The sequence below is a fragment of the Bufo gargarizans genome, chromosome 2 (assembly GCF_014858855.1).
Source record: "Bufo gargarizans isolate SCDJY-AF-19 chromosome 2, ASM1485885v1, whole genome shotgun sequence".
NCBI classification, from domain to species: domain Eukaryota; kingdom Metazoa; phylum Chordata; class Amphibia; order Anura; family Bufonidae; genus Bufo; species Bufo gargarizans.
Genome location: NC_058081.1, coordinates 144,829,029 through 144,856,882, shown reverse-complemented (window position 1 = coordinate 144,856,882; position 27,854 = coordinate 144,829,029). Strand labels below are relative to the sequence as shown.

At 45.8% G+C, this 27,854-nt stretch overlaps 1 protein-coding gene across 1 annotated transcript in view; it reads right to left on the bottom strand.

Annotated features, from left to right (window-relative positions):
* Positions 1-564: 564 nt before the first annotated feature.
* IQGAP1 (IQ motif containing GTPase activating protein 1) overlaps positions 565-27,854 on the bottom strand; it is a 145,231-nt gene continuing 117,941 nt past the window's right edge. The window contains exons 24-38 of the mRNA XM_044279561.1: positions 27,214-27,369; positions 26,422-26,585; positions 25,160-25,384; positions 24,913-25,053; positions 22,651-22,735; positions 12,105-12,337; positions 11,481-11,613; positions 10,445-10,547; positions 9,898-10,033; positions 9,624-9,711; positions 9,147-9,359; positions 7,604-7,770; positions 5,892-6,008; positions 3,193-3,301; positions 565-2,353 (exon numbers count right to left, since the gene is read on the bottom strand). Coding sequence (XP_044135496.1) covers positions 2,240-2,353; positions 3,193-3,301; positions 5,892-6,008; positions 7,604-7,770; positions 9,147-9,359; positions 9,624-9,711; positions 9,898-10,033; positions 10,445-10,547; positions 11,481-11,613; positions 12,105-12,337; positions 22,651-22,735; positions 24,913-25,053; positions 25,160-25,384; positions 26,422-26,585; positions 27,214-27,369 — 2,184 coding nt within the window. The 3' untranslated portion in view covers positions 565-2,239. The remainder of the gene's footprint in view (positions 2,354-3,192; positions 3,302-5,891; positions 6,009-7,603; positions 7,771-9,146; positions 9,360-9,623; positions 9,712-9,897; positions 10,034-10,444; positions 10,548-11,480; positions 11,614-12,104; positions 12,338-22,650; positions 22,736-24,912; positions 25,054-25,159; positions 25,385-26,421; positions 26,586-27,213; positions 27,370-27,854) is intronic.

The window sequence follows — 27,854 nt, the reverse complement described above, 5'->3', positions numbered from 1 at the left end:
GAGTGGTTATTTCAGTCAACGTTGCTCTTCTATCAGCTTGAATCAGTCGGCCCATTCTCCTCTGACCTCTAGCATCAACAAGGCATTTTCGCCCACAGGACTGCCGCATACTGGATGTTTTTCCCTTTTCACACAATTCTTTGAAAACCCTAGAAATGGTTGTGCGTGAAAATCCCAGTAACTGAGCAGATTGTGAAATACTCAAACCGGCCAGTCTGGCACCAACAACCATGCCACGCTCAAAATTGCTTAAATCACCTCTTTCCCATTCTGACATTCAGTTTGGAGTTCAGGAGATTGTCTTGACCAGGACCACAACCCTACATGCATTGAAGCAACTGCCATGTGATTGATTGACTAGATAATGGCATTAATGAGAAATAGAACAGGTGTTCCTAATAATTCTTTAGGTGAGTGTATATATAATTTTTATTTTTTTTTAAAGTAAAGATGATTGTTTTGCATGACATACAAGGCTTTAATCTTGTATCATAAGGGGAGTATGATTAATCCAGTCTAATGTGTAACTGGACATGCATATAGTAATGACACAACAGCATAACATGTAAATAAATGATCTTTTTATTCAGCTAATCAAGATACGGATACAGGCAGGCCGCCCAGAGACCAAAAGGCACAGGATAAGAAAGATTAAATCAATGCACTTGTGAAGATCATATACGTGTGTCCAGCAATAAATAAAGAGGCAAAGCTGACCCCTGCTTAATACAGCGAGACCTCTGAAACCCAAATATCATCCATGGGATCTGGATTAATGAACTAGCTGCAGAGCGTATCCTGTCATTTCCATAGTCAATGAGAATCTAGTATTTTCCTTAAAAGCTAGAAGCCAATAAAAACAAGCAATCCTAAGCTTTATAAGAGCAAATCTAGCATATGCATTACCTAACAGTATAAGCCCTGCAGTGACCCCTACTGAAGAACCCTCTGAGATGATGTCTCCCACGTTAAATAAGAGCCAAATACGCGACTACTCATCTCACCTCAGCAGACGTGAATATGGAGTCACTTTGTCATACCAAATTAATAATCAACATACAAATCTCTATCAATATAAAAACTCATCTTTTTTCTTAAAAATATCTAGTTGTTTAAATTTACAATTTATATAGAGCATCTACCAGAAGAGGAGACACAACTCCTGCAGATAACATCTAACAGTGTTTAGCGCGTAGCCTACAACTCTTCAAGTTCTAAACGGTAAGAGTTTGTCATAAAAACGGCATTTTTATATTTCAGTCATCCTTATTGCTACTTTGGTTTTATGTAAACTTTATTTTAATTTTTTAATTAATTTCCTTTTCTGACAACATAAAAATACAATCCTTAATTTTACGATAAACCTCTGCGAGACCTGTTATATAAAAAAAAACGGTAGCAAAATTAAAGGCATGACTCCTTCAAGAAAAAACCCGAGACAGGGAAGGAAGGGGTTGGACCTTCTGACAAAGGAAAGTGATCTTGCCATTTAATTCCAGTTTAGCAATATGTTCTAAAAAACAGCCACTTTACAATGACCCCGTTATAGAAAGCCGTGAGAGCTGCATTTCTAATCGAATTCTCAGCTCCATAGGCTATGATACATGAACACACCACGTGTCGTTATCGCTGAATATAAGCAAGCCATTGAATCAATACTGACAGTCGCAGAGAAGCAGACTAAAGAGCCCTGCAGTAAGGGGAAGCAGATCATTCATAAATAAGCTACGTCATGATTAAATTCTAATCTCCGCACAGAACATACCGACCAACAAAAGCAAAAAGTGCCTGCACTGTTAAATACAAACATTGACTTCAATTTTAAAACGTGTCAAATAGTATGGAATATAATCTATAAAGATCATTTTAGTCTACACAAAAAAATAATTTCTTTTTTTTAAAAAAACCTTCTAATACATATGTATTTATAGATGCAGTTAGTGCAGGTCTGTGAGACCAGTTATATTGTACGCTAACTAATCCTCAGCCGAAGGGGTTTATATATACCCTACGCCAAATTCCTATGTAACATTATATAGAAGCACCGCGACCTCGTGCTGCTTTTCTAACGTTTAGCATCAGGCAGCGAGATACAGTACTTGCAGAGTTTGGGCACAAGACCTCATACATGTATAAAAGCAATTTAAGTAGGTTTCTTTCTGCCACCATTTTTGGTGACAGGGAGACATAAAAGGTCCTTTCGTAGCTTGCACCCCAGATGTGGAGGCTTTATCCGGTTTTACTTCCCATAGAATTTCTTGTTTATGAGGAAGATCAGGAGATTTACATTGACTTTTGCTCGGTCAAACATCTTCATGACTGCAACTCCTTCGTACTGCAGCTGGAGAAGGTCCTGTAACAAGAAAAAAGTAAGAATGTAGAAGATTTTTTTGTGTACTGTAAAGGGATAAACGGAAATAATGAAAAGGCAGAAATACATTAATCTGTAATAGATGACAATAAAAATATACCGTATTTTTCACCCTATAAGACGCACCTAGGTTTTTGAGGAGGAAAATAAGAAAAAATATATTTTTAACCAAAAAGGTGTGCTTTTGGTGGGTTTTGAACTAATGGTGGTCTGTGGATGACACTGTTATGGGGGCATCTGGGGATGACACACTGTTATGGGGGCATCTGGGGATGACACTGTTATGGGGGCATCTGGGGATGGCATGACACTGCTATGGGTGGAATCTGTGGATGACACATAGCATCTTATGTGCTTCTTATAGGGCGAAAAATACGGTATATAAAAGTCTCACTGAGATGTCTTTATGTAATACTGTACTAACACATTCTGATGCCAGACCCCCATGTTATAAGTAAGTAAAGGTCTGTCACATCAAGGTCCTTCTCTTGTGCCTTTCATGTAATGATTGACAGGTATAGTTCCATCTATAAAAAAAAAAAAATCTTCGGCAGCTGCACTGTGTGTTGTATAGGTTTGCGTCTATACTATTGCAAAACGACATACTACACACCTCAGATACTGCAGATTTTTATTCTGATAAGGATGAGAGTGTTTTATATTTATTAATAAATTGTGGACAGGAATGCGGACACTACACATTGTACGGAGCCGTCATCATTATCTATAACCTGGAAAACCCCTTTAAGGTTTACCAACTATTTGGCTGGATAATTTTGGTGTTTCCCTTCCAATCATTATCTTGGAAGCAGTCACATTACCTGATAATGCAGCATATATGTTTCCATCTGAACGCCCATGAACTTGGCTTTCACTTCAAAATCCCCAACCTCTTCCGTGGGCGCAATTTCAAAGATAACATTTTTAAATCTGCAGACAGAAGATGAACATTTATGTTATAGACATCGTAGCAGGAATAAGACAAAAAACATACCGGAAATTCCTTTACAAGTAATGAACTCTGCAGGTGACAGAAACCTGCTTGACAGGTGGTGACGGCTGGAATGTCACCACCTTACAATGACAGCCTGGTGTAAAAAGCCTATGTCTGTAAACAGACATGATTAACAGCAACAGCGATAACATTTCCAGCGTCCATTTTGACCACCAGGTTATTTGTAGCAACTCATGTACGCAATGCAGTATAGATATTTGTAAAAAAAGACACGGCGCACAACACAATATGAGGCATTCAATGCCGAAATGTCTGCTGTGATGCAATAACCAGGGTAAAAGGGAAGGGCATTGCTCAAGGGATGGGAGTACACAATGTTGGGCAATGCTTTCATAACTCAGATTTGAGGTGTCTTGAAGAGCTGTGAAGACAGAACTGTGATTGCTAGTCACCTACATAAGGGGAACAAGCAGGAATACAGGAAAGGCATCGGTGGTGCAATTCTTCAACTATAATTCTGCTAGAAGTGTAAGAAACTATATAATTATCAGCTAGCATGTCACTTTCATAGGAGTCTCCATGATTGGATGCAGCCAATCTACTTCAGAAGAGTTAGTGAGGTCACTGACATATAGTGCATTGTGAAACCAGGTGCTGCGGACAATAGAGAAATGTCCAGATTCTTCCAGAATGCAATACAACTTGTTGGGCTTCACTGGTACTCTTTCACGAATTTTTGCAAAATTGAATCTATTCCATCACCATTCCAGACAGAGTCCGATCACCAAGACGGACAAAGGATTGAATTTGCACATAATCACCAAGCAGTAATGTTCGGATAGCTTCACAGTGAAAAAGCACGTTTGGGAGTAAAATAAAAGGTGAGTTTTGGAGAACTTAAAGGGTTATGCAGTCATATAAAACTCTACTCTGTTTCTATAAAACAATTCACTGACTAATAATAAAGTATTTCCGCTTTGGGCTCCAACTCCCCTTTCTGACCCCCCAGTCATGTGACTACAAGGATCTGGAGTACACACATACGGCATGATGCTCCGTCTGCCGATCATGTGACTTCCTCCACTGGTAGCCCTGTCGCCTTAGACGGATCGTGTCTATCCTTTGACGTCAGTGAGGCACCTGCTAGTTTGGACACAGGTGCAGCGCACAGTCAATAGCATGTGACATCCTAGAAGCCCCGACCCCTTAGATGGAGCATATCGACGCTCGGAGCAAGCGTCTGCTAATTTTAGCAGAGCAGAAACAAAGTTCTGCTGTCAAGGAGTCTCAAGGGCTCCTGTCCCCATCACTTGATGTATGCTGATAGTAGTGCAGAAGCATGGAGCGTCATGCCGCATGTGTGTACTCTGGATCTTTGTGCTCACGTGACTGGTGGTCAGAAAGGGTGAAAATACTTTATTATTTGTAACTGAATCATTTACGAAAACATAAATAAATGGAGTTTTATATGACTTACAACACCATTAAGAAGGTCTGAGATGTTATCACGGTAAAACTATCGGAACGATACTGCTTAGTGAATTATGTGCAAGTCTGAACCGATCCTTTGACAGTCTTGGGCTGCAGCCAATCATTGGTCACAGCAGTATATGGCACGAGACTGCTAAGGATAGTGATTGGCTGCAGGGGTCACGATGTCCGGTGGGAAGACTAGAGCAGTGGACAGGGATCAAACTGGTAAGTATAGGATCCTTTGTCCTTTCAACACATACCCTGCCTTTGGCCCATTTTGATTTTCTCAGACAATCCCTTTAAGGGGTTGTCCAGATTCACAGCTGAAACCCTGACATATGCCCTTCTTCACCCAGACAGCCCCTCTGAGATGAGCATCTCTCCCTTGCCACACGTGCTGAATCGTGCAGGGCAAGGGCTTTTTCAGCAGATCTGGTGACATACCAGGTCTCTGCTAGGAGGAGGCTTCCGCCTAGCACTGTCCCGGTGACGTCACTGGCACTAATTGGCAGGGTTTAGCGCTGCCCTAGTAAAACAGGCTCGGGCAGCGCTAAAGCCCCCCCATTAGTGGCGATGACGCCATCGGGAACAGTTCTAGGTGAAAGCCTCCTCCTAGCAGTGTAAGTTTGTACACAAAAAAGCCCTTTCCATGCGTAATACAGATCAGGGCAAGGGAGAACATTGGAACATAAAATGCTCTGATGCTCATCTCAGAGGGGCTGCCTGGGTGAAGAAGGAGATATATCTGGGTTCAGCTTTTAATCCAATTTTAGCTTTTATTATACAGTATATTCTTGTGAGTATACAATCCAATCATGTACTTTCCAGGTTTGTTCAGAGATGCTTTCCAACGCTCCTGTTCTCTATTGGCCGACAATGAGACCAGAGGTCCCATCAGTCAGACCTACACCAATTAGAATTTTTCATGTCCTTCATGTGCTACAAATATCTCAACAGGGTGCGTCAGGCCTTGGAGTCAGCATTACAGTAAGCCACGTGTATGTAGTGTGAGAGTTAGAGCAATATCGAAACCTAGTTATAGGTATAGAAGCAAATCAGTATCCATAGAAAGTGACAGACAGTGATACCTACTGGTTCACTTGCAGATCTTCAATCTCCAATAACACGCCTTTTTCATGAAGCCTGGCTGCTGAGTATTTGAGAGAAATCTTCTTACTTTTTTTCACTTGTCCTGATTTCTTGGACACTCTGGGTTTAAAAATGAAGCAACATTATGTCTTTAATAGCATATACACTTCAAATAAGCAGCACCTACATATGGGCACAACTGTTAAAATAGTATTTTACTTGATTCTACTTGCGAGACCCCTACCATTCTGAGAGTGAAGGCGCAGCAGAACTGATGCAGTGCTGTGGCCCCATACACTTGAAAAGTATTTTCCCCGCAGCATGAGAGACTGGACTCCCACCAGGGGCGGAGTGGGAATTTATTTGGCTCTGGAAAAAGAACTAAAAGTGGCGTTGTAGGCAGGTCCAAATGGACAGAAGATGGGGCAACACAAGTAGGCAGGGCCTGCAATACCATAGTGCAACACAAACTACTGCTTCAGCAGAACTAAATACCAAAGTGACAAATAAAATACTGCCTTTCTCGCCACACTATTAAATTGTATCAACGTCCTGAGGACAGTCATACATTTGGGTTAGGGAGGGCCTGCGGCCGTTGGCCACATGCATAAGTACATAATGCTTCCATCATTAATGCTGAGGGCATCAGGTCATTATGTACTTGGGCAGCGGCCGTGAGTCATCGGACCACCAGGAAATTTCCCTGTAGGGTCTATGGCCAGTCCGCCCCTGACTCCCACCGATCAAAAAGTGATAGTGTTAGCAATGACCTAGTTTTATGCAATGGGAATATGTTTTTAATTGTGGTTACAGAAGTTTTTAAAACTGTAAAGGATGAACTGGCCCAACAGAAGATCATAGGGTCGGCCAAGGCTCTGACATGTTAATGGGGCCAAACCCCAATGCCCAAGCCTGTGAGCATCAGCAGCAAACAACCCTAGCTGCCAGTGATCTCTTTTTTGTTATTGCACACATATCAGTCCTTATTGTTGATATATCGTAGCCTATGTGCAATAATACATAGAAATTTAAAGAAAGATTTTCATACTGATGACCTATTCTCACGACAAAAAAAAGACAGCATTCATATCCCAAGCCTTCGGAAGCGTCACGGTCACCAGCAGTGAGTCTCTTTCCCACTGTCAATAATAGACATAAAAATATAGATGAAACATGACCAGCATCTTCCTTTGGGCTTGAGAAAGGCTTGTGTGAAGCCGAAACAGTTGCCTGTCTGCTGTGTTGGTTGAAAATAAATCTTGCACAAAGGAAGATGCTGGTCATGTTTCATCTATATTCTTATGTCTACCCTCAGGACAGGTCATCAGTATCTGATCGGTGACACCCAGGACCCCCGCCGATCAGCAGTTTGAGAAGGCACCAGTACTCCTGTGAGCGCTGCAGCCTTTTCACAGCTAATCAAGCACAGTGCTGTACATTGTATAGCGGCTGTGCTTGGTATCGTGCTCAGCGCCATTCACTTCTATAGGGCTGAGCACAATACCAAGCACAGCCACTATACGATGTACGGCGCTGTGCTTGGTAAGCTGTGAGAAGGCCGCAGTGCTACTGTCAGCACCAATGACTTCTCAAACAGGTCATCAGTATCAAAATCTTGCAGGATGTCAATGACAACTGTAGAATGACAAATTCATAACATTTCAAACATTATTACATGACTACAAAAATTGGCTGTGCACATTTCCTCTACTTACTTGCCCTTGCTTGAAAGGTTGTCCAAGCAAGTTTTGATGTAGCTTTTGTAGTAGTCTACCTGTTCTTCATAGAACACGGCCTTGGAGTTGAGAGCAGCATGTGTCTGCTGTAGCTTTACTAATTCTGCTTTTCTTCTCTGACGGTATCTCCTTTGATTACGAATATCCTTGAAAGAAAGAAAAAAATTCACAATTCCAAAACACAAAGTGACCTTATCCAGATTAACCAGGGTTAACGGGCATCTGTGCTTTCAACAATCCTCACTTGTCTCATTGGTCCCTTAACAATAAGCTGATTGCAATGTGTCCCCTTGTTGAGAACCCCAGCAATTGGCTGTAACCTGTTGGGAAATTTGGCAGTAATGGCCCCCTTACACAGGTCAAAAATCTAAATGGTTATCGAGAAGGAGCGTTTCTAGGAATACGCCTTCCCTGCTACTGCCCTGTGTAAAGGGGACACCGACTGGGTGAAAGCATACGCGATACCACTCTTTCTGGGTAGCAGATCATGCTGTGTAAACAGGGATCTGCTGCCCACAAACACTGATTGTTTATGAGGACATGCAATCGCTATTCCCAATACAGAGGAGGTGACTGCTGCATGTAAATGTAGCTCTCACCTCCTCTGATGAGCAGAAAATTTTCAGGAACAAACAATTCATCCCCATTAATTACCTGCTGTGTGGACCCATGTAAAGGCACCTTAGGTGTTTAATTTCCCTGCAGTGCCAATAAAGCATTACACCGTGTTTATTCACATAAGGCTACTTTCATGTCTCCATTTTCCTTTCCGGTTTTGTGATCCAGCAGAGGATCTCAAAACCTTCAGTTTTCTCCCTTCATTGTCAATGGGGACAAAACTGAACAAACTGGAACGCAGTGCACAGGATGCATTCCGTTCCGTTTTGTTGCGTTTCCATGCCAGAGTTTTTGTGTGCAGTGTGAAAAACTGAAAATGCTGGATCCGGCATCAAAAACCAAGAAACTCAATGGTGCCGGATCCGGCATGCTCACTTTCCATTTAATACAACCGGATCCATTCTGAACGGATGTAGCCTGTTGTATTAATTCAAAAGGAATGCCTTTTTCTCCGGTTTTGAGATCCTCTGCCAGATCTTAAAACCGGAAAGGAAAACGCAGATGTGAAAGTAGCCCAAGTGGGTAGGACAGGTCCTTCAGAGAGCGATTCTAAGGTTTGGAGATGAAGATCCTGAACCTTCCCTAAAAGGGTATATAAAACAGGGTTTCTAAACTGGAGAATAAAATCATACTTTAAATGACAACCCCATATTACATACTCCATGTCTTCTGTCCCCACCACTTGCAGGGTGAATAAAAAAAGGGTTTGGATTAAATAGGGTTGTCTAAATCAAGAGAATTCATGGGGAATCCCACTCAAGTACACCCTTTATTAGCCAGAACTAAGAGCTGCTGCAAACAGCGGCTGTAGATCTGGCAGACTTTTATTAAATTAACAATTATGTAGTTGTTCCTGCAGAGAATGCTGCCAAATGTATAGCGGTTTAAGGTATTCTAAGCTTACCTTGGCAATATCATTGATGAGATCCTGATACCGGGTCTCTGGTTTCACTATTCCAAGCTCTGTCAACTTCTTGAGCCCAATTTGTATCTTTTCTTTCTTTTCTTGAAGAGTCAGATTGTTGTCTTGCCGTAGAGATGTGGCCTTTTTCATTTTGTCAGGTGTCTTGGCATCTCGAATTGCCCGCCTCTGCATGGCTCTCTGATGATCCGCTTCCTGGAAAGGTACAGGCAACAAATGGCTGAATAAAGTAGCAGTTACAGACCATCACAAAGCAAAATGGCAAAGTGTGTGCGTGTACATATGTATGTATTTAAAATGCAAAAGGAAGTCTAGCACCTTCACTACTATGGCTGTAATGTAAAAGTAAACAAGGACTACAACTAACAGTAAATTAAACTGCATGATCAAATAAAGAACACGTGCAATATCTGGTCTTGTAACCGTACGCTAGATCAATAAAAAGGATCGACACTCCACCTGTTCTGGGGTTGCTGGAGTCTCCAAAATCTCTGTCAAGGTCTCTCCGGGTTGGAACCGAATGACATCCACTATCAGCCGTTTTGTGCTGGAAGGTAAAATAACTATTATAATAGCTATGCTACACCAAAGAGGATTGCAACTGCTACACAGATGTGAAGGACATGCTGTATTTATAGTAACTGTGGTATGGGGGTCTTCCAGAAGGTTTATTTAATGATCAACAATAATCCTTTGCTATCTCGGCTGACTCCTCCACAAATAGAGATCTTACTTCAGTAAGATGGTCTTTGCATCTTTTTCTGCATTCTCATCTCCAATGACTTCAAACTTGTTAGTGAGGGTCAGGGACACCTCAGTCTTTGCTAAGGACTCCTTATTTGTGTCTGGTGATGATCCTGGTCCTTCACCTGTACATAAAAGAGAAAGTGCATAAAAGCCCTGGCATACTGCCTGACAATCAAGCATTAATGATAACTGAGGAACACATCTGCATCAGAGATATATAACTGCCCTTGGACGTAGCCAGAAAATACATTCACAGTTTACACTGCTGCAATTTACTGTACTAGTATTCCTTGCTATTTTATAGCTCATTAGTCAGCTTTATATGCTTTCCTATGTAAGGGTGGCATATTACAGCTACGTCTGTCCTTCCCCCAATGTGATTACTTTTGGGGAGATTCGTATCTTCCATGCACACAGTACATATCACTGAGACTAGCACAGTTGCTGGCTCTGTAGACTGCAGGTAGTGATGAAGACCATGTGCTACCACAGAACCCATCAGATATTCCTATCTGTTCATCTCAATCACTCACCTAGTAAAGACTCAATAGTAGGAACCTCTCCAAGGTCATCTAACAGCTCATGGATGGGGTCGTTGTGCTCCGGTGCTATTGCATCCTGGTGGTCTAGAAGCAGCTGCAACATGAAGGGCAATGTTATTCACTGTCCTGAAGCATCACTGATAGGACACAAGAAAACCTCTTTCCAGTTTTTATGCTTTTTACCATTGTCTGTGTATGATGCTGAAAACCCTTCTTAGTTTACTTTTGCAACTGTATTTTACTATATGCAGTATAACTAGCGTGGTCACATTAAATAAATGAACATGCTAAAATAAATTAAATAAATTTGCCCATTCTAAATTGATGACAGCGCTAGGTAGGGGCAGGAGAGAACAGTCGAAACATACCTTTTTGTGGAGTTTTTATGATCAGGATTAGTGAGAATATGAAGTTTTAGTCTGCCAGATGCAGCTCCTGCAAGTGCCCAGGAGGTGGAGCTTCACTGCATTGAGCTGCTACTAGATGCTACAGCTGTCACTCAAAGCAGAGGGGAGGGGCTGTGAAGCAGTTCAAAGAAGAAAGTCCTTCCAAGTGAAGCTCTGCCTCCAGTGCACTTGCAGGAGCAGAACCTGGCAGAATAAAAAGTTCATATTCATACAAATCCTGATAACAAAGGCATTACAAAAAACATTTTTGTCCAGCTCTTCCCGGCTCCTACCAAGCATTGTCAGCAGTTTTGTAGGGTAAAAACTGCTGACAGACTCATTTAAATAATCTGAATTTTTACCTCCAATAAAAAAAGAAATAAGGATATTTAATACTGCATTCAGATGGTAATTGGCATGAATTTTTAGGTCTTTGTTCATAAAACAAGAATATGTAATACAGCAGTGTACATAAGGACTTGGTTTAGTATAACCTTCATTGCACCTACAGCCTTGCCTGGTTGCACCTACAGCCTTGCCTGGTATAGCACTATACAACATGAGTAAAATGCAATAATTCCAGACAGGACAGCATATGGCAATGTGTCAATATAGCCTGAGCTTTAAGTATATGTACTTACTGTGTGCGTATTCAAAATTTCCCCTATAGAAATATAGATAACGGGTTTGGTGAGGGTGATCAGATCTGAATATTCATCCACATTAAATTTATCCTGGGGCTCTGGCACTTCACAAGCAGTTTGGAAGAAACGTCTGTGGACAATTAGAAATAAGTCTTAGGAGAACATAGTAACTGTGAGATCTACAAACATAATTATGTCTTGTAATGTAGAGGATACAGTAATTTAGAGACTCGCAAACTGAATTAAAATGAGGGAGAAATATACAAGGAGTCATTATTGTGCTCCAGGAAAATCTCTCATTGGATTTCAACTGATTTCAGTGGTCACCTCAGGCAGAAGAGTGAGCAGGCCAAATCCTGAGCACAACTTATATATCAGAAACGATTTATCATTTGGGAAAAACAAAATTATTGCCATTAGGAATAGTCTGGGAACGTCTACCATGCAGAATCCACTCCTGGGCACGATGCCCATATGCTTCAAACTTTGGTATGCGTCATGAGCCACCCTCCCTTGCATAAGACATAGTCTACACTTGTTCTCAAGCCTCATACATAGTGTGGCATGTTTTGCTTTATCTTTTTTCTCAGCGAGAGGGAATAAGCAAAGATTTGTAACTACCTAAATTTCTGGTAGGACTGAGCGAGATATTCATTGATCATGCTCAGGTGGGCATTGTCCCCAAGGAACATTTTGTTGGAAGCAGCATGTTGAAGCATCTTTGCAATGGATCCAAGGTTCCGGCGTTGATCTGTGGTTAGTTGACCTCCCGCAGAAAGATCGATAATATCAAAAGCATCTGGAGCCACAATAGCTGGGTTCATGTAGCGATAGTACAGCAGATTTCCCACAATCTATTGGATAAAAGCAAAAGCCATACTAGTTATACATCACATATTTTTCACAGGGTTTAAAGGGCATCTGTCAGCAGATTTGTATCTATAAAACTGGGTGACCTGTTGCATGTGCACTTCACAGATGAAGACATCTGTGTTGGTCCCATGTTCATATGTGCCCACATTGATGAGAAAAATAGTTTGAATATATGTAAATGAGCCTCTAGGGGAAAGGGGGCGTTGCCATTATACCTAGAGGCTCAGCTCTCTCTGCAATGGCTGCACCCTGCCCGATTTGATTGACTTCAGGAGAAGTTAGGGCCAGGCGTGATGACATTTACACTGCCTGGCCCTGTCAAAGTGAAGAGAGTGCAGCAGTTGCAGAGACAGCAGAGCGTCTAGGAGTAACGGCAACACCCTCGTTGCTCCTAGAGGCTCATTTGCATATATTAAAACCTTACTTTTCTCAGCAATACAATTAAACACTATCGCAGTGTGACTACTAATGGTGTGTGTGTGTAGACTGTAGGATACACAGGGGAACTTACTTCAATATACTGTTACAACATGCTTTAGGCTAAACATTTAAGGGCTATAGACACCTCTGCACTGTTTATTTGCTTCCTAAATGCAAAATTATGCAACTGTCTAAACAGTCTTCCATTAAAAACGAGATTTCTCGCCCATTTTCCTTGGGGGACACAGACCTTGGGTATAGCTCAGCTCCCTAGGAGGCGTGACACTAAGTAAAACTGTTAAGCCCCTCCTCCATCAGCTATACCCTCAGCCTGGAGATAGAGGCTACCAGTTTTAGCTTAGTGTCCAAGGAGGCAAGACACTCCCTGCTACTGCAGGGCTGTTTTCTCCTTGTTATTTTTACTTTTTCTTCTAATTTTGTTATTTTATTTTTTCCTAGGGATACCAGAGACGCATTTGACCTCTCTGCTCTCCCGGGGTTGAGCTGCGCCAGTGCCAACTTATCTGCACTGCTGCCTCCCCCACAGAAGCAATAGGAGGATCTGGGCAGCAATGGCTCCCCTACATCCCGCCAGCTAGGGGGTCGCCCGCACGCCAAGCCCCTCTTCCAGCTTCCTGCCACTGCGGTGCCAGTGGCTGAAGGGGCGACCCTGCTGGAAAGGACTGAGGGTGAAGACGTCGCACGGTGAGATGGCTATTCCAGCCCATACCCCGTCCCTATCTGCAGCATCTACCCCTCTGGGTAAGGGGGGCACCCGTGGTCGCTCATTCTGAGCGCTCATCTGCAGGACAATGCAGCACAGCAGCATCCTCAGCACCCCCACGCTTTTCCCCCCACGCTGCTATCTTTCTCCCCCCCCCCTCCCCCTCATCGGGGCTGACTCCATTTTTCTCTTCTCTCTCTCCCCCTTCCCGCCGAGAACGGGGGGCGGGGCTTAGCGGTCCCGGCAGGGGGCGGGGCTTCCGCGCGTCATTTTGGGGGCGGAGCTACGTTCTCCTTCACAGGAGACATTTCAAGCGCTGGAGGGGGCGGAGCTTGTTCCCCGCGCTTTCTGCTGAGGTTTCCCGCGCTTCCTCACTCCTGACAGGAAGCTGGGACACGGTGGGGGACTCTAACCTCCTGTGTACATCGCTCGGCTTCTGTGGGCGCTCTCTGCTGCTCACTGCTGTTCACTGCTTCTCTGCTGCTGCTGATCTGGGCCATCTCCTGACGTTCTTCTGAGGCACTGGTAGGACAGTTAACCCTCTCCTAACCCTCCTGGTCATAGCTGCTATAACCCTTTGTGGTCTCTATATTAGAGTACAACCACACTTCAGCATGTCAGATCCCACAGGTGCCCCCAAACCCTGGTACCATGCCTGTACCGCCTGTAAGGAACTTTTTCCGCGTGGGCAATCTGAGCCGCATTGCCTTGCATGTCAGGCCCCGGTGCAGGGCCCGCTTCCCGCTGCGCCCCCCGGTGCCTCTGAACCCCCTGACTGGGCTAGGTCTCTGTCTCAGGCGGTGGAAAGCCTTACACACGTAGTGGGCCGTCTCGTGGATAGACCGCCTCTCCCGCAGGCTGCCACAATCCCTGTCGCACCCGCTGGGACTACCGTTTCTGCCGCCCCCACTGGTTCCCTGCCTCCCAGCGAATCTTCCAGGGCCCGGCATACTCAGAAACGTTCAAGGGTTGAGCGCACATCTTCTCCAGATGCTTCGCTCTCTCCGCCATGCGTGCGAGCTCAGTCAAGTCTATCCTCTCAAAGGGATACGCTTTCTGAGGGAGAACTGGCGGATTCGGACGTGGACATGGACTCAGAGCTTCCGTCCAAATTGGCGTCCGCGGTGGGGCATCTTGTCACTAGCATCCGTGATACCTTTCAGCTACACGATGACCCCCCCAGCTCTGAACAGGCCGGCGTGTCCTTTCTCCGCCCCAAACAGGCCTCCAAGGTTTTTCCCATACACGCTGATTTTTCTTCTGTGGTATCCAAGGCTTGGACTCGGCCTAACGTCCGCTTTATTACACCCAAAAAGCTGGACATTTGTTATCCCTTTCCAGCGGATTCTGTGACCACGTGGACATCCCCGCCTAAGGTTGATCCTCCCGTGGCTCGCCTGTCCAAAAGCACTACTATTCCTGTACAGGACGGATCTTCCCTCCAGTCTGTTGAGGACCGTCGTACGGAATCCCTCTCCAAGGCCATATTTACTGCCTCTGGTTCGGCCCTTAGACCGGTCTTTGCCTCCGCCTGGGTTGGCAAAGCGGTCTCTGAATGGGGTTTGCAACTGGAACGGGAGTTAGGGTCGGACGTCCCTGTTCAGGACCTCCGTTCCTTAGCCCAACTAATTGTTCAGGCCGGAAAATTCGTCTGTGAGGCCTCCCTTGATGCGGGTGCCCTCATTGCCCGTTCCTCTGCCCTGGCAGTTTCTGTCAGGAGGGAACTCTGGCTGAAGGTTTGGGCGGCGGACGCCGCTTCCAAACGCTCTTTGGCCGGCCTACCATTCACGGGTTCCCGCCTGTTCGGAACCCGTCTGGACGAACTTATATCAGAGGCCACGGGTGGGAAGAGTACTCACCTCCCCCAGTCCAGGCCAATGGGCGCCCCCCGTGGTCGCGCTGGTTCGTCCCGTTTTTGGTCCTTTCGCAAGCCCACCGGGTCTAGACCCGCGGCCAGTTCTTCTTCCTCTGGCCCAGCCCAGGATAGACGCAAGAAGCCGTTTTTTCGGACGCAACCTACCTGGCGCAAGTCCCAGCCTGCACGGGCTCCCACAGGCCAGCAGCCCTCTGCCTGAAGGTGCGCCCCCACCCACCCGGGTGGGGGGCCTCCTTCTCCTATTCAGGAACGTATGGCGGGCCCACATCTCAGACGCATGGGCGCTCGAGATTGTATCTTGCGGATACAAAATCGAATTTGCGTCCATTCCGCCAGACCGTTTCTTCCGATCCCGTCCTCCGCGAGATCCCGTACGAGTGGCCGCCTTCTTCGCGGCCATTCACTCTCTAATGGACAAGGGTGTCGTCGCCCCCGTGCCTCCGACGGAAAGGTTCAGGGGGTTCTACTCGAACCTCTTTGTGGTTCCCAAGAAGGAAGGCTCAGTGCGTCCGATCTTGGACCTAAAACGCCTGAACCGTTTTCTCCGACTGCAGAGATTCCGGATGGAGTCTCTCAGGTCCGCAGTGGCCTCCCTGGAAAGAGGGGATTTCATGGCCTCAATCGACATTCAGGATGCATACCTCCACGTTCCGGTTGCTCCATGTCATCACCGCTTCCTGCGCTTTGCGGTGGGGGACGATCACTTCCAATTCGTCGCCCTTCCCTTTGGTCTGGCGACTGCTCCTCGAGTGTTCACCAAGGTCCTGGCCCCTGTCTTGGCCCTTCTACGTTCAAGAAGTGTTTTTCTTCTCCCATACTTGGACGACATCCTGGTCAAGGCACCCTCCTTCTCTCAGACATCCCGCAGTGTGGAACTCACTCTGGAGACCCTGACGCGGTTCGGTTGGATTATCAACCACCCCAAATCTTCCCTTACCCCCTCCAGACGGCTGATCTTCCTGGGGATGCTCCTGGATACAGAGTTGGCGGAGGTCCGCCTTCCGTCGGACAAGCGTCTGGCCCTTCGCGGGTCGGTTCGCAGTCTCCTCCGTCATCACCGCCCTTCCCTCAGATCCAGCATGCGGTTGTTGGGAAAGATGGTTGCCTGTTTCGAAGCGGTGCCGTTCGCACAATTCCGATCCCGCACCTTTCAGAGGGCAATTCTGTCGGCCTGGGACAAATCACTGAGGAGTCTGGACAAGACCTTTCTTCTGCCTCCCCTGGCTCGAGCTTCCCTCGGCTGGTGGTTGCATATCCCTCTAAGGGGGAAGTCCTTCCTTCCACTGAACTGGCTGGTGATTACCACAGATGCCAGCTTACGGGGGTGGGGGGGGGTTTTCCCTCCCCGGTCCGTCCAGGGCGTTTGGTCTCTATCGGAGTCCAGACTTCCAATCAATATTCTGGAACTGAGGGCGATTCTTCTGTCCCTCAGACACTGGACCCATCTGCTGAGGGCCACCCTGTTCGGATCCAATCGGACAATGCCACGGCTGTGGCATACATAAACCATCAGGGAGGCACTCGCAGCGATGCAAGAGGTGACCCTCATTCTCCTCTGGGCGGAGACGCACGTGCCGGCCTTATCTGCGATTTACATCCCGGGGGTGGACAACTGGGCGGCGGATTTCCTCAGCCGGTCCACCATCGACCCGGGAGAATGGTCCCTGCACCCAGAGGTGTTCGAAGCCCTTTGTCTTCGCTGGGGTCGCCCCGACGTGGACCTCATGGCCTCCAAATTCAACCACAAGGTCCCCCTATACCTGGCCAGGGCACGGGACCCGAAGGCATACGGCGCCGACGCGCTCATCCTTCCGTGGCGCGAATTCTCCCTTCTGTACGTCTTTACTCCTTTTCCCCTCCTGCCACGGGTTCTTCGGAGGATCGCGGCAGAGGGCGTCCCCGCGATTCTAATCGCCCCGGATTGGCCCCGCCGGTCTTGGTACGCCGACCTAATGTTGCTGTTGGCAGACGCACCGTGGCCACTGCCCTCCAGGGAAGACCTTCTCTCTCAGGGACCGATCTTCCACGAGCATTTAGGCTCGCTACGTTTGACGGCGTGGCTATTGAGACCGCCGTCTTAACGCGACGGGGTTTCTCCGCGGACGTAGTCCGCACCATGATCCGGGCTCGTAAGCCCGTATCCTCTAGGATCTACTATCGGGTTTGGAGGTCCTATCTGGGGTTCTGTGAGTCCCGGAGCATCCCACCTCTCCGGTTTTCTCTTCCCACAATCCTGTCCTTCCTCCAGTCGGGTCTGGACCTGGGGCTGTGCCTCAGTTCTCTGAAGGGTCAGATTTCGGCGCTGTCTATTCTTCTCCAGCGTCCCCTGGCCCCTCTAGGGCCAATTAAGACCTTTTTACAAGGGGTGGCTCACTCTGTTCCGCCGTACCGCCCTCCAGTTCCTTCCTGGGACCTGAATGTGGTGCTCTCGGCGCTCCAATCAGCCCCCTTCGAGCCTTTACGGGAGGTCTCCCTTCGCCTTCTGTCCTGAAAGGTCATCTTTCTTGTGGCCGTCACGTCTCTCCGACGGGTGTCGGAGTTAGCGGCTCTTTCTTGCTCCGAACCTTTCCTGATCTTCCACCAGGATAAGGTTGTGCTTCGGCCTGTCCCGACTTTCCTGCCAAAGGTGGTCTCCGCCTTTCACATCAATGAGGACATCGTCCTTCCGTCGCTCTGTCCCTCTCCTTCCCACCCCAGAGAACGGGAACTGCACCGTCTGGATGTGGTCAGGGCGTTGAGGATTTACTTGGAGGTCACCGGGTCCTTTCGGCGCACGGACTCCCTGTTTGTGGTTCCGGAGGGTTCGCGCAAAGGGTTGGCGGTCTCCAAGGTGGCTATTGCCCGTTTCATTAAACTGGCGGTGTCTGAGGCTTATCGAGCCAAGGGCAGACCTCCGCTTTTTGGCGTCACTGCTCATTCCACCAGAGCAGTCGGAGCTTCCTGGGCGCAGAGGCATCGGGCCTCGGCTGAACAGTTGTGCAAAGCAGCCACTTGGTCCTCTCTGCACACTTTCACAAAGTTCTATAGGGTGCATACGCATGCATCAGCGGATGCTGCGTTGGGCCGCCTGGTTTTGCAGGCAGCGGTTTCCTGATGCTCTGGTGGTGTTCCGCCTTGGGTTTGTGGTCCCTCCCTTCTTGGACTGCTCTTGAACGTCCCAAGGTCTGTGTCCCCCAAGGAAAATGGGCGAGAAAAGGAGATTTTTGTATAACTTACCAGTTAAATCTCTTTCTCGCTCTTCCTTGGGGGACACAGCACCCACCCTTCTGTGTTTGGTTACAGGGTTATGGTCTGGCGCCCCGTTGGGTTGCTGGCTGGTTGTTTCCGTTATTGGTTGTTATCCTTTCACTACTTGGACACGCAACTGGTAGCCTCTATCTCCAGGCTGAGGGTATAGCTGATGGAGGAGGGGCTTAACAGTTTTACTTAGTGTCACGCCTCCTAGGGAGCTGAGCTATACCCAAGGTCTGTGTCCCCCAAGGAAGAGCGAGAAAGAGATTTAACTGGTAAGTTATACAAAAATCTCCTTTTTTGTATAACTTACCAGTAAAATCTCTTTCTCGCTCTTTCCTTGGGGGACACAGAAGACCTTGGGTATAGCTCATCTCCCTAGGAGGCGTGACACTAAGTGAAAACTGTTAAGCCCCTCCTCCACAGCTATACCCTCAGCCTGGAGAGAGAGACTGCCAGTTGCGTGTCCAAGTAGTGAAAAAAAGGCAAAGTCCAAAAGTGGAACCAACAAGCCAACTACCCAAAGGGTAAAACAACTCGGAAACCGTGCCAAGAAAAACAAAGAATGGGTGGGTGCTGTGTCCCCCAAGGAAAGAGCGAGAAAGAGATTTTACTGGTAAGTTATACAAAAATCTCGTTTTCTCGCCCAGTTTCCTTGGGGGACACAGAAGACCTTGGGACGTTCAATAGCAGTCCAAGAGGGGAGGGACCACAGCACCAAGGCGAAGCACCCGAAGGCATCAAAAAACCGCCGCCTGCCGACCAGGCGGCCCAAGGCAGCATACGCCGAAGCCCGAGTATGCACCCTGCAGAACTCGGTAAGGTGTGCAAGGAAGACCAGTGACCGCCTTGCACAAATGCATGGCCGAAGCCTAATGTCTCCGGCCCAGGAGGAACCGACAGCTCTGGTGAAATGAATGGCGACACCAAAAGCAGAACCCTGCCCTTGGTGCGGCAACCACAGCAAAAGCCACTCCGAGAAAGCGGAGGAAAGCCACCCTGGAGGCCATCCACCCTCTGCGCGGACCTCCTGGAAACACAAGAGACCAAACGTCGACAAGAGTCGGAGATCCCCAAGGAAAAACTGCAAGGCCCAAACAACGTCCAAAACGGTGAAGTGTCCGTTCCCGGGGGTGAGAAGGGGAGGACGACTGCCTTGATGAAAGGAAAGACGAACACCACCTTCAGAAGGAAGGAAGAGACAGAATGGAGAACAGCCCTGTCCTGGGGAAAGACAGAAGGCTCGGAACAAGAAGGGCCGCCACTCAGGCACCCGTCATAGACACGATGACTACAGAAACACAACCGTACAGGACAGAAGGAGTAGAGAGAACTGCTGTAACGGTTCCAAGGGAAAGATTGGAGCGCCAAGAGCCCAGTATGTAGTTCCCAGGGCGGTACCGGAGGGCAGTACAAAAGGAAACCAAGAGCCGCTCCACGGAAGAAGGTCCTGACAGGCCCAGAGGGGCGGGGAACGCTGAAAGAGGAAGGACAGCGCAGACACTGATACTTCAAGCAACAGAGTCCCAGTCCCAGGTCCAGGCCGGACTGGAGAAAGACAGAACCATGGAGAGAGAAAGGCAGAGTGGGGGAACGCCCAGCTTCCCACAGAACCCCAAGGAAAGCCCTAATTCCTACCACAGATCCTGGACGAAAACACGGCCAGGAGTGACACTAGCGAGCCCACAATAGTCGCCTGGGCAAGCGGGCGAAAACCCAATGAACAGGCGCAGACCAGTAACCCGGGCAGAACGGTCGTAGAACTGGTCCCGTCGGCCCCGAACAAAGGTGTTCCGTATCCACCGGAGTGGGGGAGCAGAAGGACAGACAGACAGGGACCAAAGGGTCCGTCCAGCAACCGCCAGATGCCAGTACAAGACAGGCTAAAGCCCAAGCCGATGTAGCCACCACAGGAAGACGGACTACAGTCCCGGTGTGGGGGATCTAAAGACAATCTTGACTAAATGGTAGTCCTCCCAAGTTACCGAGAAGGTAAGTCCATAGCAGAAACGTTGCCTAGAATGGAAAAAACGCAATCTGCACCCAGCGGGAGGAAAGTAAAAAGCAAAACTAAAACTAAACAGGAGAAAACAGCCCTGCAGTAGCAGGGAGTGTCTTGCCTCCTTGGACACTAAGCAAAAACTGGCAGTCTCTCTCTCCAGGCTGAGGGTATAGCTGTGGAGGAGGGGCTTAACAGTTTTCACTTAGTGTCACGCCTCCTAGGGAGATGAGCTATACCCAAGGTCTTCTGTGTCCCCCAAGGAAACTGGGCGAGAAAAATATTTTCACTTCGCTTTTGTACAGTGTGTGAGTCCTTCACCAAGCTGGTGATGCTTCAGAAGATTGTATAAATCAATCAGAGCTCTGCTCTTGTTTCTGACAGCTCGGATAATGCAGATCGGAGTGTGAAGAGGGAGGAAAGCATCCAAGGGACACCTCACACAAGGTGTAGAGGAGGATAGACAGCATCATTCTGGCAACAAAGATCCATGAAGTATTACTGAGATGGACATGCCCACAAAAAAAGCCTGCAACTAGCAGCATATTGTAAAGTGAATATCAGGAGGTCTGAACACGAATGAAAGAATGCATATTGCAACCTGAAACTTACTGGACCTTTTTTTTTTTTTTAACTCATGGTAACTATTAACGTATATAAAAATAATTATTTTCCATTTCAAAAGGTATCCATATCTTTGAAGGGGTCAAAATACACAATCAAGTTACTTATCTACCAGAGTACTCGTGAAACAAAATAATCACCTTGGTCAGAACTAGTGCATTATCGAAGCCTCAGTGCAGAGAAGCAGAAAGCTAGAAGAACAGAAAAGAGAGGAGATTTCAGATGAAGAGCAGCTGTAGTCAGCAGATGGAAAATAAATAAGAACACTTGAAATGAAATTAAAAAAAAAGCATAGGAAGAATCCAAAGCAATAAGTCTATTCTTCTAAAACTCACCATAAGGAGGTGCCATACAACTAGACTAAACAGTTCTGTACATGCTAACTGAGAAACCCAAAGCAGCAAGCACTATGTGTTATACAAGCCCACATATGTACAGGAATATTGGTTTGAATTGATATGTTTCATAAAATAAAATAAAATCTAATAGAAAGTTGCATATTTTCATGTACAAAGAGCCTGTGATGCTAGGGCATTTTTCAATAGATTCAAGCTAGGTGGTGCACTGACAATCATCTATACACCCTCATGCTTTAGATAAGAGCTCCCACAGTACATGTGACGTGCTGTCCTGAATAACACATCTGTATAGACAAGCAGCAAGCACAGGGCCTTGGGGTGCAAAGCTCTCTGAAATAGCTGGGTCACTACACATATGGTAGCTGTAATACCATGGAGAATATAACAGTGGTTTCACATGTGTAGTTTTGATGCGGTTTTTGATGCCAAAGCAAGAAGTGGATAGTATACAGAGTTAAATTATATAGGACATTTTACACTTCTTTCAGTTTTTTTTTTTTTTATATACACTTCTTGCTTTGATTCAAAAAAAATAAAAATGCAACATGTAACCACGCAAACCTATTTTTTGAACATAAGTAATTTTTTCATACATGACATACAGGAAATTGTCCAAATTCCCAGTTTGTTGGAAAGGGAGTGAAAGAAGAAGTGCGTAGATGGTATGCACTCATGTCATGGCTCCATATAAAGTGGCTTTCTGCTAAACCCATGGGTCGAACACACTGCCCTGTACTATAATGTGAGGGTACCGTTAGGGCACTCAGGGCAGAAAGGTGGAATTAACTTCCATACTTCATCCGACTACTTGTGTGTATCCTATTGTGTTGGCCAAAATCGTCAGGTTGGGCTGAGTCACTTCAAGCTTCGGGCTGATTCATTTTAACTACTGAGCTAGAGATACATTGAGCTGTAGGCAATATCGTGGACAGCAGCTGTCACTAAGAGTTACCTTGTTGTATGAACAGTCCCAATCAACGGGCAGCACTACAAAAAGTCGCCATGTTGTCAAGGCCTAATGTATAAGGCCAACCTATCTGTCATACATCGTATAAACTGACCTTAAGCAAGTCATCTTCTCCAGCATCAGGAAACTTCTCATGAAGGGTGTCTTTCAGGACCTTTGATATGTAACGCATAGCGTACCTGGAACAGTATGGGCAATACTGATGATTTATAAAGAACATGTGGAAATGGGAAAACAGCATGTGGGTAATATTAATGCAGAGAACATCAGCTACATATTATACTGTATGGTGAATCTATACTAATCAGCCACGTCTTACAAATGGCTTCAGAGTTCAAGAACAGCGTACGAATCTGTTATATACTATGGGCCAGATTTATCATTAGCTCAAGTCAGAATAATGGAGTGAAAAAGTCGCAAATTTTTGCGCAATCACTAAAACTGCGCAAAAATTTGCGACTTTTTTCTGCTCTGCACTATGCTCGCCAGTTTTCTGAAAGTGGGCGTGTTTTCTTATGTAAATTAATCTCTAGACAGATTTACTATTGTGACTATTTAAAAAGTCGCAAAAAAGTCGCAAAAAATTGCGCAATTTCACTCCAGTGAGGACCATGCTTATCTTATGAGACTTTTTAATAGAACATGCGACTTTTTCGTAAATACGTGCGACTTTTTTGTAAAGATGTGCGACTTTTTTGTAAAGCTGCTTACTGACAGATAAACTGCTACCGTCAAACCACATTTATTACAGTCTTAAAGGGCCGATCATAAATCTGACTTGGCTAAAACTGACTTTAGCCATATGTGAAAGTGGAGTGATCTGTCAGAGTCATGATAAATCTGGCCCTATGTCTAGTAAAGTCTGTCTCAGGGGTTAACATGCTTTTAATCCCTTCCACACTGCCCATTAACTATATACAGCCGGGCAGTCTTCCTTCATCTCTATACAGACTTTAAAACGGATTAACCCCCTGTGCTCCCTCTGCTGCATTTGAGCTCCGTGATCCCACTGTCTCCAGACAGCTATGCAGTCAGAGCATTACCCTTGTCTCCGGACTTGTGATCACTGTGAGAAGCAGTCACAGCACTCACAAATGCTTGCGCCACCTTCCTCTCCTTACTGATCAGCGGAGATTGGTACATGCTGCCTTCACCTCTATGATTCCCCTGTCTACAGACAGCAAAGATCACAACCTTTTTCCAAATAACATTTTCTGTTGGAATAAGGGCTCATGCACACGAATGTATTGTCTGTGTCCACTCCATGTGCATTCAGTTTCCGTATTTCCGTTCTGCAAAACAGACAAGGATGGGACTGTTCTATTAGGGGCCAGTTGTTCCTTTGCGCAAAATACGGAATGCACACTGATGTCCATATTTTTTGCAGACCAGTGGTTTGCGGACTGCAAAATACATACAGTCGTGTGCATGAGCCCTAAGGAGACATTCACACTGTGTTTGCCGTTTAAATTTGGAGTATGCACTGGGAAAGCTCCATCGGAGCTGCTTCACTCAATGGAGGCCAAAAAGATTGGCCTCCATCAACGTGATATATATTTTTTTCTTGCTGTACAGAATAGTGTATGTAAAGAGGTTTTATGGGTTATAGATACTGATGACCTGTCATTAGGATAGGTTATCCATATCAGATCATTGGGGGTCCGAGAACAGATGAGCTTAAATGGGCGGTAATCCAGCATAACCACTAGAGAGAACAGAGCTGTGCTCCTGACTCCATTCTCAGCGTTATTTCTGACACCTGCTGCAAACAGCTGATCAGCAGAGGTGCCAAGTGTTGGACCTGGCCCCCCTGCTGATCAGCTGGTAGGTCAAACACCTGGTACCCTGCGGTTGAGGATAGGTCATCAATATCTAAACCATGGAAAACCCCTTTAACTACAATAGACAAAGGCATCTAGTAAAAACTGTATACTGCACAGTATACCTTTTTTGGGGGATAATCTATTCCTCTGTATAACCATACAGTGTCATATAAAAAGAGAGGAGGCAGCAGCATCCAATTCACTATAATTCCTTTATTTTAGCCATAGTGGTATACAGGTACAAACAACATTTAGACCCTATGACAGTAGGTGGATCTTGGTCAAGCTTGGCTAAAATAAAGGATTATAGTGAATTTGATGCTGTTGCTGCTTCTTCACTTTTTATGAACATTATGATGAGTATCATCTCTGTGAATCTATGATACTGAACGGGACCTGGTGCTGTCCGTTTCAGCTTTTTTTAAATCACACAGTGGCATATGTGAGGGATCCTGACGTATACTGTAAATGCGGTATGAATGCATGCCAAATTACAATATGCATGAGATAACAGGAATAACAAGGGTACTTACGGGATCTTATCAACCGAGCTGATAATCGCAGAGAGGAACTTGTCTGTAACCGTTCTCATGTTCTTGATGGAAGCATCCAGTCTGTTCCTCACCTCTTCATGTGCTATTGCCTGCTCTGGTGTGACATCATAAGGCAATTTGCTGTAGCAAAAAATATTAAGGAATATTATTTAAAAAGTACATTAAATAAAACTACAGAAAATGTAATACAGATCATAAGCTTTATAGGTAGTGTAGAGCACCTCACCTTGCTTCTCCAGTCTGAGATTCCATCTGGTTCACCCAAGACTTGTAAATATCTACTGGGTCAGTTTTGATGTTGAGGGACTTATCATCCAGGATCTCTTTTACTACTGGTGACAAGATCTGCCTCAAAGCATTTTGACCGCGAGCCCCACGGTTGAAGCTTACCACCATCTTTATAACTGTAGGGTTCCCAGTGACAATTTCCTGAATCATGTCCACCTTAGATCTGCGATAAAACAGAGAAACGTAAGGTTTCAAACACGCAAATAATCTCCTCAAAAATTACAAGTGAATCTGTGATCAATAGCAGCAATCATCTCACACTTTAGCTTCATGGTACAACCAATGAGACCAACAGCTCAGTGACAGCAGTACACCATAAGGCTCCATTCACACGTCAGCAAGTGTTGTCCGCACCCGTTCCGCAATTCTGCGGAACGGGTGCGGACCCATTCATTCTCTATGGGGACTGAATGGATGCATCTGCATTTCCGGAGCGCGGCCCTGAACTTTCCGGTCTGCAGAAAAAAATAGAGCATGTCCTATTCTTGTTCGCAATTGCGGACAAGAATAGGCATTTCTATGAGGGTGCCGGCCGGGTGCATTGAGGATCCGCAATGCACTACGGACGTGTGACTGGACCCTAATGCTCTCAAAGTACACAACAGGCACATATAACTACAACAGAACATCTAAAAATTCTTAATAGTTTCTAGGAGTTTGTGAAAGGAGAGATAATTCCTCCATTTTCCAAAAGAAAAAAAGAAAGAAAATTAGCAAAACTAACTCATCAAGTGTCTTAAATACAAACTGAACTGGAGGAGTATGTGTATTTATAGGGGAACAGGTGAATCCCCTGGGGATCTACTAAGCAAGGGTGGGCCTCCAATCCCCAACATGGCACATTATCCTGACTGCACTGCCTACAAATAGGCAGCTTACAGCATCCTAGTCGGCCTAAGCATCCATATAAAAGGAAAACTGGGTAGATTATTTACGAGACTACCCAGCTTATTATTGTAAATGCATCAGGCGGCCAAGAAGACTTCTAGGCACATAGGCCGCCAGCCAGCATCCTCTTACCCCAGGGAGCTGCCTTCTCAAAGTCTTTGCAGAGACCCCATAATCATCCTGAGCATCTTGCTGCTGCCTACCACTGTGAGAGCAGGCGGTATTTGTATATAGCCGTGCACTGGGCCCACAGAATGAACCTTACTGGTGGGTACTAGGCACTCCAGTCCGACACTCTTCATAGGCACTTACTTTATCTCCTCTTGAAGGGCTGTTTTGAAGAGACGCAGGAGCAGATATTCTTCTCTTTGGTTGGATGCATAGTTGTAGAGAGTAAAAATGACAGAGTCCATGAATTTGGTGGATTTATTTTGAGGCATTTGGAAAATGAGCTTAGCCAGATATGTTGGATTCGTCTGCAGAAAACAATGATAAGCACCTAGTTAAAGATATTCTCATGGATACATACACAGAGACGTACATAGTTCAGGATAATCCGTGGCTCTGCAGTCATGTTAAGCAATAACCAGAATGAGAAATCGTGGCTCATCCTGCTATTCATTGTTTTATTCCAGGGTTTCGTCAAGATTCAGCACTCTACATGCCGGTAATTCTTACTTACAGTGAAATTTAGTTCTTAATAGGTTGAGAATTTTGCCAGAAACCCCACTCCATTGTCGATCACAGTACATAATGGCCAAGACATTACATTAGGACAAGAGGTTAAAAAAAAAAGACTGCCCCAGGTGACAGAAAACAAACTGAGCACAATAAAAAAATAAGATAAAAACTATATGAAAAGTCCAGCATTTTGGATATTTTGCGAGTATGGAATGAAACCTAGGTTTTACCATTGCCTACCAGTCTACATCTATATTCCATCTAGAGATCTCTCTCTTTGGAGTGACTTGCATCTCTCTATACTCCATCTGGGCTCAGCTGAGAGTTATGATCCTCCGCGAGTGTGGATCTTCCCAATTAATCATTATGTTGTCTGCTATTACCACAGTACACTATACGTTATCTCATCTACCATTCATATACCTGCAATAAGTAAAAGAGATGCTGGTAGGCCTCCAGCTTTTCTCTTTTCTCCTTGCTCAGAGCCTTCAGTCCTCCCTTCTGCTTGTTTAACATCATCATATCAGAGAGTTGCTCCTTGTTCTTCTTTGTCAACTTCTTACTGTGGGAAACAACATCCTACGAAAAAGAAATGTCAGTGAGTAAAGCATTGTACTGGCCTATGTGTGTCAAAAGTGCTAAAGGTCAATAGTTGGGTGGTGAAATAGAAAATACACATGCCAAAACTGATTGTGTCTATGGAGTTACATATTGCTTGCCATAGGAGCCCTCAGTTCGTTGCCATCAATACTCCACACTGATAATGCTGCAGACATAACTGAATGCCTGAACTCCTAATATCTGCAGAGGATTCCGGTTATATAATGCATTTTTTTATTTCTCCTCTGGAGAGGGTTCAGAGAAGGGCAACCAAAAGAATGAGGGAATTACAGTACCCTGAAAGATTATCAAAATTAGGGTTATTCACTTTAGAAAAAAAACGACTGAGGGGAGATCTAATTACTATGTATATGATAAATATATCAGGGGTCAGTACAGAGACCTCTCCCATCATCTATTTATCCCCAGGACTGTGACGAGGGGACATCCTCTGTGTCTGGAGG